The 12,418-nt window shown below is 40.6% G+C and overlaps 1 protein-coding gene across 1 annotated transcript in view; it reads left to right on the top strand.

The window, feature by feature from the left end:
• LOC111229612 (kinesin-like protein KIF21A) overlaps positions 1 to 12,418 on the top strand; it is a 59,895-nt gene that overhangs the window by 33,999 nt on the left and 13,478 nt on the right. The window contains exons 12-24 of the mRNA XM_022756007.1: positions 2,240 to 2,327; positions 2,423 to 2,537; positions 4,083 to 4,271; positions 5,531 to 5,730; positions 6,235 to 6,342; positions 6,449 to 6,517; positions 6,772 to 6,917; positions 7,228 to 7,372; positions 8,757 to 8,951; positions 9,087 to 9,188; positions 9,642 to 9,807; positions 10,402 to 10,422; positions 11,169 to 11,226. Of these exons, the coding sequence (XP_022611728.1) occupies positions 2,240 to 2,327; positions 2,423 to 2,537; positions 4,083 to 4,271; positions 5,531 to 5,730; positions 6,235 to 6,342; positions 6,449 to 6,517; positions 6,772 to 6,917; positions 7,228 to 7,372; positions 8,757 to 8,951; positions 9,087 to 9,188; positions 9,642 to 9,807; positions 10,402 to 10,422; positions 11,169 to 11,226 (1,602 nt within the window). The remainder of the gene's footprint in view (positions 1 to 2,239; positions 2,328 to 2,422; positions 2,538 to 4,082; positions 4,272 to 5,530; positions 5,731 to 6,234; positions 6,343 to 6,448; positions 6,518 to 6,771; positions 6,918 to 7,227; positions 7,373 to 8,756; positions 8,952 to 9,086; positions 9,189 to 9,641; positions 9,808 to 10,401; positions 10,423 to 11,168; positions 11,227 to 12,418) is intronic.

The raw sequence follows: 12,418 nt of genomic DNA, 5'->3' as shown, positions 1-12,418 counted from the left end.
CCCAGACACCATTGTTTCTGAAGATCGGTAGTTTCTCATCTTAGCTGATTTACAACGGTGATTTCGTCTTCTTAGTGGAAGTTCTCAAAAATACACTCACACTACACATCATTGAATGCAACCCACTGTCATTCTCAAAAACATTGGCAGGCCACTGTCCCTTTATCAAACACAATTTGCTGACGTCTTTGATAAAACAAGCAGAACACTCAAGCATGATTAAAACACACCTGTTAGATTAAAAATGTTTCCGCGTTCAAGCATCAAACTTCATTCCTTTACTCACCAACAGCTGTCTCCAGCGATGGAAAGCAACTCTTGTTTTGTTTCTATTTTTATCTTCTTTTTTTTTCTACTGAAGTTACCATGCTAACTAGCTAGCTCTGGCCCGGTCCGGCTGTCGTCTTTTTCCGATACTGAGTCACTGTAGTGTCCTGTCTGCCCTTAAGAAGTAGCTGCTCAGAGGACACATCATAACCTTACAATACAACACAACGATGGCAACAACAAAGCTTTTGCCAAGACTGGTGAGTAAACAGGAGTTATTGCTAACGGTGGCTGTGTAGCGTTTTGCAACACGTACAAATAGCTCATTTAATGTCCTGATCTCTAAACTCACTTAGCTTAACAGATGATAATTCATTTAGACACATGAGACAATGTAGATGAAATACAGTGGGGTCCAAAAGTCTGATGCCAAGTTCCATTTGAATGGGAGCCCACTGTATGTGCTAATAAACCAGTGCTAATACATAGAAGAATTTCTTTGATAATAAATCTACAGCAGCGTTAGAGACTGATCAGAGGCTCCAGGTTGAAAATGATCAGAGTTTGCTGTCGGGCACTTTGGGGGGATAAACGTTGGGGTTTTCAGTGCAGAGCTTCCTCTGACCATTCTCCCCTCCATTCTTCCTTCCTCCGTTCATCTCTTGCTTCCTTCTCTCGTTTGACCCTTCACCCCTCCGTGAAGACTCCAGCAGCTGTTGGAGCAGAGGGAGAGGGAGGAAAGGGAGGAGGTGGTGGAAGAGGTTGAGGACGCCAGGTTTGTCAGAGCTTCCACCCTCCTGTTGCCACTCCCATCCCTTGCTTCCCCTAATTCAGCTTTTTATTTTAACTTTTTATTTTTTTTAAGCAGGTATTTTTCCCTACCCGGAGTAAAACATGCTACTGTAGCAGCACTTCACCATTTTTACCATTTCAATAAACCTTAATCTCTCTTTAGATTTTCTTTGTGAACCCATTTGCTCATCCAGTGATCTTTCATGCTACGTCCCTGCTTTCTATTGCATCTTTTTTGTGTTTTTACTGAAGTATTTTTATCTTGAAGTATTCAAGACAAACTGGAACAAGTCAGCAGGTGTCTGTTAGGAGAAAATTTCAACACAATAAAGTCAAGGTTCATAACACTCTAGTTTATGCTTTTATGAAAACATTTATCCCCATATATCCATTATTTCTGTTGAAGGTCTTAAGTGTCTTGAAGGTTCCTTATGGTTCAGCGCACAGGCAAAATCTGTGTCTTTATTGTTTCTGGCAGACTGTGTGCAAAATGTATTAAAACAGTGTAACAGCAGACGGCAAATCCCTCTTTTCTGTTCTGTGTTAATCTTTCCTATCCAGATGATTTTATTGTGAAACACCACCTAAACATTGCCAGCCCTCTGTGTTTGGATAAAACACTTATCCAACAGATCTGCTTCATGGATTTGGTTCATGAATTTCCTTTTGTGCGCTGCATTTTCCCTCCATGCTTTTTGCTTCTGCTGGTTTTGTTCAGACTCTTATGAGATGCCTCCCTCCTTTCTTAAAAAAAAAAACTTGTCTTTTTCACAAATAAGCAAATGAAAAGGAAGCAGCAGCATCTCAGTATTCAACTAATAGCTTTCTGTGTATGTTTATGGTGCATGTAAACAATGCATAAGTATTACAGTACATTCAATCCTAAAGTCAGCAGCTTTATTGCTACACTGTGGTGAAGCCCATTAAAAAGCTTATTTGCCAAAAAGACTTTACAAATTAAATGTATTGCAACTAAAAAAAAAAGTCTTTATTACCCACAGATGTATTGTTACTTTACTGTATTGTTATGATAAAGATATGCTTAATGTTTACTTGTGTGTTACAGTACCTGTGAAGATGCACTTTGGATAAACCTTGTGTTCTGCTCAGTAAATATTCATGACATAATCGCAGCAGATATTTGACGTCTTTGACTCATCACCGTGTCTGAATCTTCCAGCGCCAATAAGGAGGAAATCCCTGACAACGAGCAGGAAAAGGGCACAGAGAAAGAAATGACGGAGCGAGTGAACGAGGACGCAGATATGGTGACTGACATCTTGTTTCACATTTACATTGAACCAGCATTGAATATGTTGAGAAGTGCGTTCAGATGTTAATTGTTTGTTTGTTTTTAATGTAGGAGGTCCAGGAGGGCAGCGACCATGAGGAAGCGGAGGAGGAAGAGGAGGAGGAAGAGGAAGAGATGGACGTGGAGGAGAGCTCTGATGATTCTGACTCTGAGTCCGATGAGAAAGGTATGAGGGACTCTCTCAAGTCAACAAACAAAAACTATCTGTAGACAAACACACTCAGTCACTTTCAGTCAGCTGCAGTTTCTCCACAAGGGGGAGCTGTGAAGTCACTGTCAGACCAGCTCCACAAACGTAAACCTCACTCATACTGTAGGAAAGGAAACCATGTTTTCCATACAATAACACATGTGTTTATAGTGGTCCATATGTAGGTGGAGCAACAGGAAACATTTAAGGTGCATCAGTGTAGAACAGGACCAGAGAGAACTGCATTCAAACTGAGGCACCTGAGCTAGATGAGACCTGCCCTATATTTCTTTGACTTACTCCATATTCAATATATAACAAAACTGAATACCCAACAACGCTATCACTAAAATGTTACAATAATTGTATCCTAAGTCAAAGTGCAGGGTATTTGATCTTACATATAATGAAAAACAGGTCAGACTGACAACATTGAAATACAGGCCCTGAGGCCACTGGTCTGTAGTGTTGGTCCAGTCTTCATTTGGCTCATAGATCAGTCTGTCAATCAGACCGTTTCACAAAAATAAAGACTGACTCATTTTAGGCCAAAAACATTAGACACCTTACCCACATGCTAACTCAGGTCTAAGACCAATGTTACCATGGTAACAATCAATGACACCCATGCTGAGCAGTAGCACCCAACAACAAAAAAACAAGAAAACATGGCACTTCATTTGTGGTTTGCTAATATTGTTATGGAGAGAGTGATGAGAAAGGAACGAGTTTTTAGAGACTGCAGCCATTTTTTTTTCCAAATCTGATTTTTTTTTTTTTTTGTCTTTTTATAGTTTCACTCTTCACTGAATTTCCAAAGTAAAACATCCTTGTAACTGTTGAATTCTTCCAAAAGATACAGGGCTAAACGGAGCTGAGCGGTTGGATTAGGTCGGCCATTTTTTTTGTATTAATTTACCCAGAATTCATTGTACCACAGTCCGGCTTAAGATAGTCAAGAACTACTTGTGCAACAGATGAATTCACACGTCTGTCTGAAGTCTGACTGTTCGTTATATCTAAGACACAGTCAACAACTGTCTTTGTGAGACTGACCCCTCAAGTACAACGTCAATACAACAAAAGTGATTTGCTCATGTGATTTCCAATTAAAGTTAATTGTGTGAACAAGTTTATAAAATATCCTGTGAACGCCACAGCTTCCTCTGTGTTGGCCTGGGCTGAGTCTAATGTAACATGGCTGCACATAGTGAAGAGCTGCCTGAACAAGTAAGAAGATCAAGAGACTTGATAAAGATGGAAGAGTGTATGAGAATCAGTGGACTACTGAAACTGAAGAAAGTCTTAAACTTCAGCCCGAAATCTAAGTGTACGGATGGAATATTAGCACAATCAATTTGCTGATTATTGCCTTGTTACCTAGATTGGTTATTGTATGATATAGGCTTCAGTTAGCAATAAACAATTAATTAAACAGTATACCATGTCCGCCTCAGGGGAAGTCTGGGGTAGAAGGAGTTCTGCATGTTGAGGTTGAATGTGATGATCTGTGTCTAACAGAGAACTACCAGGCAGATCTGGCCAACATCACCTGTGAGATCGCCATCAAGCAGAAGCTGATAGATGAGCTGGAGAACAGCCAGCGGCGCCTTCACACACTCAAACAGCAGTACGAACAGAAGCTGATGATGCTGCAGTGCAAGATCAGGGACACCCAGCTGGAGAGGGACCGCGTCCTCCATAACATGAGTAAGACAAGAATTTCAGATGGAGGCGGGAGGGGGGGGTTGTATCACTTTACATGATGTATCAATCATGCTCTGGCAGTTTGGATAAAAACATCCACCAAAAGACATACTTTATATGGGTTTGTTTTTAACGTTTCTGTCTTTTGATCAGTTTATTTCAGTCTTGAAGTATATCTGAGTTCTTGCTTGTCCTACTTTGATTTGAAAGAAGTTATAACGTCTGATCTCAGCTTTTGTTCTTTAGTAATGAAAAAACACTTGACTGTTTGAGACTTCAGAGAATCCTTGAGTCAGTTGTGAATGTTTGTGCCAGCAGCCTGATGATGACAGTTACATTCATGTCTGTCAGCACTAGTGGATCAAAGCTTTGTCTTACACGGATTTTAAAAGCGTGGAGGAGAAGGCGGGATCTCTAATTATGAAAAAAAAAAAAAAAAAAAAAAAAAAAAGAGACTTTTTGACAAATGAAAGATGAGGTTTCTGACGATAAACCACCAGAGAAAATATGTTTGTATCTGCAGTACAATGTCACTGTTACATATGAAACTCTACTGAGTAAAAGTAGATGTTTCCTTCCTGATGCCAATTCTGTATTGGGAACTTGTGCATGGGCTGATACTGAGTACTGATCTGATTGCTCAGGTTAAACCCTTTGTAAAACATGAACAAATACATGAATGAGATAGAATCTTTCTTTTATTATCTAATTTGACCATCAATCATAAAAAAATTAATCTGGGAATGAATAAAACTTCCTACACTAGTTGTCCTGACACTAGTGCCACCGCTCAAAATTAAATCCTAGCAGACTGTACACGTAGCCTTTTTACCGGTGGTACTTCCCAGTCTAACATTTTACCAAATTGCTAACATTACACTATTTACCAGAAATCAATTATTTGCTGATTTTAAAACAGTAGTTGCCAGCGGCTGCACAGCACAGCTTCCTGTGTAGGCTGCTGTTTTAGAGCAGCGAAGAAGAATTTATTAAACTGCCGTTTAATCCTTGTGTGAAACTAATTTATATTATTGATAAATAACATGGTATCACATCGGTACATGAAATCTCATACTCACCGATACCCGATCCAGTATTTTAGGTAGTATCAGAGTCATTTCAGATACTAGTATCAGTATCAGAACAACTCTAAGTAAATGTGATTTAATTATGTAACATCTCAAACTTTTTACAGCATTTTATAGCTTTTTTCATGGAAGATCAGTTGATTGATCAAGGATTTTTGTGTCGCATACTTTCAGCTTCAGTAGAGAGCGGCACAGAGGACAAGGCTCGCAAGATCAAGGCTGAATATGAGAAGAAGCTGAGCGTCATGAACAAGGAACTGCAGAAGCTGCAGTCTGCTCAGAAGGAGCACGCCCGCCTGCTCAAGAACCAATCACAGTACGAGAAGCAGCTGAAGAAGCTTCAGATGGACGTGGCGGAGATGAAGAAGACGAAGGTTTGATAAGTTACTGAGACTGATTGTGATAATGTTGCCCTGTGATGCGTCTGGTGGAAACTCGAGGCGTAGTTTAGTAGCATGTTTTTGTGTGATATCCACTGTGTCTTTTTTTTTTTTGTGTGTGTGGTTGGAAGAATTTTCTTCCACTTGAATTAAATATATTTGACATATCTCTCATAAATGATGTTCTGGTAGCATCAGAAACATGCAGCAGCTTAATTTAATGAATTTGCTTTGTGTCTCAACTGTCTTTCTTGTAAATTTCCATTTGACTGTCTTTACCCCACTTTGTTTTAAAAACAAAAAGGAAAAAGACTCAAAGCTAATGAAGATGTTCAGTAGGCAGACAGTAATCAACAAGCAGCAAGGATGAAGAAAAAGTAAAGATGGAAGATTTGAGAAATTATCCATAAATTAAAGAGATTTCACAACAGAATATTAATTTCTCCATATTTGTATATAATGCATATAATGTGAATATTTTTGATTGACTTGTTCCAGGTCCGTCTCATGAAGCAGATGAAGGAGCAGCAGGAAAAGAACAGGATGAACGAATCTCGCAGAAACCGTGAAATCGCCACCTTGAAGAAAGACCAGCGCAAGCAAGAGGTCTGTGACAGGGAGGTCTTCCCCAGACTCTTTAGCTTCAGCTGCCCATTAGTTTACATCTTTTCATTTAACTCATTGTGTTGACACTAGACTTTTTCTTCCTCAGCATCAACTGAAGTTATTGGAGGCTCAGAAGAGGCAGCAAGAGCTCATTCTGAGGAGAAAGACTGAGGAGGTGACTGAGGCTTTATCTACTGTATTTATGTTCACTGTATTTTGAGTTGCATTTAGTCCTGGTTATTTTTTGTAATTGAGAAAGTCAATTAAATAAAGTAAAGTCTCCCAGTTTCACTTTCCGCCTGTAAAAAAAGGAGAAACACTGCTTTTGTTTATGTGTGGGCGTACACATACAGACTGCAGGCAAGTGCACGTGGTACGCTTTTAGTATTCGCCTGTCCTCACTTCTGTGTGTTTGCGTGTGTGTGTCAGGTGACGGCTCTGAGGAGGCAGGTCAGGCCCACCTCAGGTAAGGTCATCAGGAAAGTCAACCTCTCAGACTCACTCCAGGACTCCACCCACAGACCTCCATCTGGACGCATGTACTCCTCTGGCAACACAGCTCCCAACGGGACTCGGTGAGTCTGTTTCCATAGAGGCAAATATGGAAGGCTACTAAATATAGAGCCACAATGTGCCTTCTACTGTAAGTGTTCATCAGTAAGACGCTGTTACCGTCATAAGAAAATCCTATTGATCTCTAAAATGTAACATAACACGTTATTTTATCAGGAAAAAACACAGACTGTTAACTGACTTAACTCACTCGTTAACCAGCTCTGGAACATTATCTAATTTATCTACATCAGGCTTCCCGAAAGTGCACAGAAGTGTTAAGTCATTCGATTGATTAATCAATAACATTATTGACTGATACTGTGTGTGCAGTTTGACCTACAGGCGTACAGTGGGTATTTACTCCACCAGAATCGCTCGTAATAAATGGCAGTCTCTGGAGCGACGGATCTGTGATGTCATCATGCAGAGGATGACCATCTCCAACATGGAGGCCGACATGAACCGCCTCCTCAAGGTAAGGTCCTGCAGCACTGCACACTTACATGGATGGTTACTGCAGGGAATATGCATGTAGGCAGGGGAAGGAAAAGTCAATACCCAGCTAGCCACAGTCATGTTGTAGTGAACTTTGCCTTTGGGCTGCACCCCGCTACGTCACACTCACACACCCCTAGATGGATGAATGGCTGATTTTAAAAAAGCAATATGGCGCGTACACATGAGCTGACATACTCACACACACAGGAAGACGTCAGTCAGTATCAGTCACTAGCCTGCCAACCCCTGACGGCAAGTAAAAAGTTTGCAGGAGCTTGCTGCCTTGGAACACACGACAAAGCTGCAACCTTGCAAAGAGGGTTCACTCTGTAGTAACAGGCTCAACTATATGTAGAAAGTCTCTGATCTGGCAAACCGCTCTAGATGACGTACGCCAAAATGTAACCAGTGGAAGTGGATGAGGGGGATGGTTTTTGTAGGGGGGATGAAATTTGTTGTGAAACAGAATGCGACCAAGCCAAAATTGTAATTGAAAATAAAATTTGATGAATCGCCCAGTTCTACTGTGGGCAACACAGAACATGGCTGTGTTGTTGCGTTTCTTGCTTGCCACTGTATTTGGTGTGTACAGGTAGTCTGAGAGATTGGTACTCATATCAGTTCCAGTTATTATTACATGAATGACCCTGACCCACATCCGGCTCAACAGCCAGTAACTGCTACAAAGTAACTTTAGGTGTAACAGTCGGCTTTATCAAAAATGTTCAGTGTGTAGGAGAGGAAGTAACACTTTTTCAAAAATGTAATGTCCTTAAATGTAAAAGCTCATCCTACACACACACTACAATATACTGAGCAATAGTAATGCACAGATTTATACATTTCCACATCTGTATTCTGCTTGTTTTCCCAGTCAAATGTTCAAACACAGTAAAACAATGTTGAATTTTTGAACAGTTGTTAATAATTCACACAAACGTCTGACATTAGAGAGGTGTGAGAGTCATCTGGCAGATGTCTGGCAGACGTGCTGACGTGTCTTTAGCTTTGTGGTAGATAGAAACCTCAACTGCCTCTCAGCAGTGTCAATCCATCATCAGAGGGACTTTCTGTTTTGACCTGGAAGTCGTCAGGACAGAATACTGGTATTGAGGCACGGTCAAAGGTCACACAGCCAGTGGTGGATGAGCCTGAACTATGGGACCTGTAAGTGAAATGGACAGATTTATCCCGAGCCTTTAGCCAGTCACAACTGAATGGTTGTTTCTGTTTCAAATCCTGACCTTGGCCTTCAGTCTTTAATTAACTGCTATGTTATCTTATCATTGCATGACTCACCATCATCATTCGGCTGTGAAAACAAAAAAAACATGTCCTGTCCTCTCTGTCTGTGTCTATAGCAACGGGAGGAGCTGACCAAGCGTAAGGAGAAGGTCATCAGGAAGAGGGAGCGGCTGCTCAGGGAGGGGCCAGAGGCAGAGAAGGCGGTGCCTCCCCTCAACGAAGAAGTGGATGCGTTGACAGCGAACATCGACTACATCAACGACAGCATCGCAGACTGTCAGGCCAACATTATGCAGATGGAGGAGGCCAAGGTGAGAGAGCCTGATGAGTCAGGAGTTAATTCACAGTTTATTCAGCTGTACTGGTTGGTCAAATAGATGGATTCAGTCAAATGGATGGAGAAGTTGACAGTTGTGTGAATCATCATTCATGGTGTCTGTTTCCAGGAGGAGGGAGACACAGTGGACGTCTCTGCTGTGATAAGTTCTTGTACCCTGGCAGAGGCTCGTTTCCTGCTCGATCACTTCATGTCAATGGCCATAAACAAGGTACCAGCACTAATAATGACCAGGTGTCACTACTGTCTGTGTGTGTGGCTTCATTACAACAAACATCATTAAGATGGACAAAACACTCTGCCTGTGGAAGATACCAGCACCACAGCAATGTAAACTTGTCCACCCTTTGGACATAATTATTATTTATTTGTTTATATAATAGGGACCATACAGATAATCATTGATACATACAGGTAAACAATGCAACCAATGTCATGTACCTGTGTAGATATACTATACGGTGTCCATCTGAAGCTAATTTGCAGCACCTGTTCCTGGTCAGGGAGGTAAATTAATGTGCATTGACCGACAAAATGTATTTTAAAATGTGAAGTCTATTTAAAGTGGGTTTCTATAAGGTTTTGTCAGGTTGTAAAGTTTTGTAATTACAGTAAATGTAATGAATACAAACACTGTTGCATATCTGCGTTGTGACCTTCTCAGGGTCTGCAGGCAGCTCAGAAGGAGTCCCAGGTGAAGGTGATGGAGGGCAGGCTGAAGCAGACGGAGATCACCAGCGCCACACAGAACCAGCTGCTCTTTCACATGCTGAAGGAGAAAGCCGAGTTCAACCCGGAGCTGGACGCCCTGCTGGGGAACGCTCTGCAAGGTAAGAGCAGCAGCTGTTTGGGTTGAGGGAGAAGTGGAGATAAAGACCAGAACACAGACCAGGACGCCTGGTTTAACTCAGCCCACCTCCTGGAAGCATCGGTAGAATTACATCAAGTAAAAGTGAGGTTCAGATTTAATTCTAGGATGATGATGATGGTGATGATGGTGGTGATGGTGGTGATGATTATGATCATGTTTCTCTATAATGAGTCAGTTTTGTTTTTTGCCACGTCTGTTACAAAGCATTTGGCCTTCCAGGAAGTGGACTGTGTTACTGGTCACTTGCATGATTGGGTTTATTGAGATGCTCTTGCCTGTCGCCTTCTGCTGAATAGAAGCTGAACTAATGATTACACAAATGACTTCTACTGTGATCATGTGGTAGTAAAATCGTATTGAACCAAATTTGTAAGTGTTATATATTTTTGCGAGCCTCTCTTCAGCAGGACGCTCTGTTTACAGTAGATGCACTTTATGTTCTTTTTTTGTTTTTGTAGAATTTCGGGGGACTGTGTTTTTGATTTGTGCATTGCCTTTTTTCTGTTCCCCCACGTTTTCTTTTTCTTTTTTTTGTTTTCTTATGTTTTTACAGAGCTAGGTAACATCCCACCTGGTAAGTGAAATTATATTAGACTCTTATCTGTGTTATGGATGCATGGTTCCTTCCCTCTGCACTTTGAAAACTAACTAAACATACAATAACATGAACAGGTGCATGAGGTGCAATGCAACCAGGCTTCCCTCCATCTGTCTGCTGGCCCTTCACTTCCCTTCATCTGGACACACTGCTCCTCCCCCTCTTCCTCCTCCTCTTCCTCCTCACCATGTGCTACAGCCTCCATGCTTTAGCACCCTGCTAACCCCAGACCCTTCCACAGGAACCATACAACATGGATGTTTTAGCTCATTCGGACCCTGTAGGTCAGCTGACCCCATCCGGAGCAACGGACTAATGATAACTTCCACTCCTCCACCTTGTTGTCTCATGTCGGGTCTTTTACCTTTTGCCTCAACTCGCCCACACATCTCTCTCTTTATAACCGTCCCCACCTGGCCACTGTCTGACCTCTGACCTTTCACCTTTTTCAATCCATCTGATCACATTGAGCTCAGTGAGGACCAAGTTTCTGTTTGTGGATAAAACGGCATGGCACTGCGCTGACATTGCCCTCATCTGCTTCCCTCATTCCTTTTTTGATAAAATGAAGAAAACTGTTCACCCTTTAGTGAAATAGAAAAAAAGGATGAATTATTTAGTCTTAGAGAGGTGTACAGAGAGTCGTTTAGCAGTCATCTCAGTCTCAGCATCCAAGAGGGTATTTTCTACTTCTAACATTATTCATTGATCTCATTTGACAGAAAATGGAGATGATAGCAGCAGTGATGAGTCCGCCCAGAGCCCTTCAGCTGAGGGAACGTAAGTTTATATTTTTATTACATTGTTTTATGTTACAATATAATATTCTACTTTACTCTGTGAAGTCATATAAAGCAGTGGTTCTTAAACTAGACCACAGTTTGACACATGAGACCAAAGACTCGCATCGGATCAAATGTTTACTTTTAGATGTTATATATACTCATACATTCTGTCATCGCATTACTTATGGATGGAATTATAGTGAAAATTCTCTTTTTAGCTAGGGACCCCAAGGAACCCCCTAAAGGACCCCTGGGGGTCCCTGTACCCCACTTTGATAACCGCTTATATTAAGAAAGGTTACACTATGCTTTGTTAACTAACATTAGAAGAGCAGAGATAAAAACCTTTATCAAACATTATGCAAAAGGATCCACAATAAGTGAACAAAGGCAATAAAATATGTAAGGAGAATAATTAAGGATGAAACAAAATAAATAAAACACATATCAAACCAAAGGCTGAAACAATGACATGCGTTTTCAGAGGCGATTTAAAAGTTAATGAGCTGAAACATCTGATTTCAGTCAGGAGAGTGGTGAGGGCCTCTTATAGCAAAAGCCCAGTCACCTTTAGTCACAAACCTTGAGCTTGGGGTGTCCAGCAGGGCTTCTTCCACAGATCTCAACTCTTGGGTGAAGACACACCATGTCAATGTATCTGAGATATGATTAAATAGAATTAAACCATTTTTTTTTTTTTTTTTTTTTTTTTTTTTTTTAAATCAATCTGAAATCTAACAGGGCGCCAATGTAGGGAGGAAGTACCAGAGTAATGTGACTGTACCTGTTTGTTCCAGTAATAAGACGAGCAGCAGCAGTTTGTACTATGTACTATCATGACAAGATTTTATGGTATAGTATATAACTTGGTTTATTGTGTTTATCTTATGTTTATGTTTAAATTCATTTTATGTTATGTTGATGTATTTAATTTTACATTTATGTTGTATTATGTGGGATTGTTATATACACTGTTGATGTTGTATTTATGTTATTTTATGTTTTATTGTTATATTATGTTCATGTCATGTTTCATGTTGTGTTATATGATGTTTTATGGTACATATTAAAGTATATTACATTATTTTGGTTTGACTAGGCCCCTATGTGTGTATATGTGATTTCATGGTTCCTTTTGTCTGTTTTGTACATTTAGCTTTCAAGATAGGCTCAACTTCTATTGTGTT

The sequence above is a fragment of the Seriola dumerili genome, unplaced genomic scaffold (assembly GCF_002260705.1).
Source record: "Seriola dumerili isolate Sdu_G_001 unplaced genomic scaffold, Sdu_1.0 BDQW01000242.1, whole genome shotgun sequence".
Classification (NCBI taxonomy): Eukaryota; Metazoa; Chordata; class Actinopteri; order Carangiformes; family Carangidae; genus Seriola; species Seriola dumerili.
The sequence above is the reverse complement of the archived record's forward strand: the minus strand, read 5'-3'. Positions and strand labels throughout refer to the sequence as shown.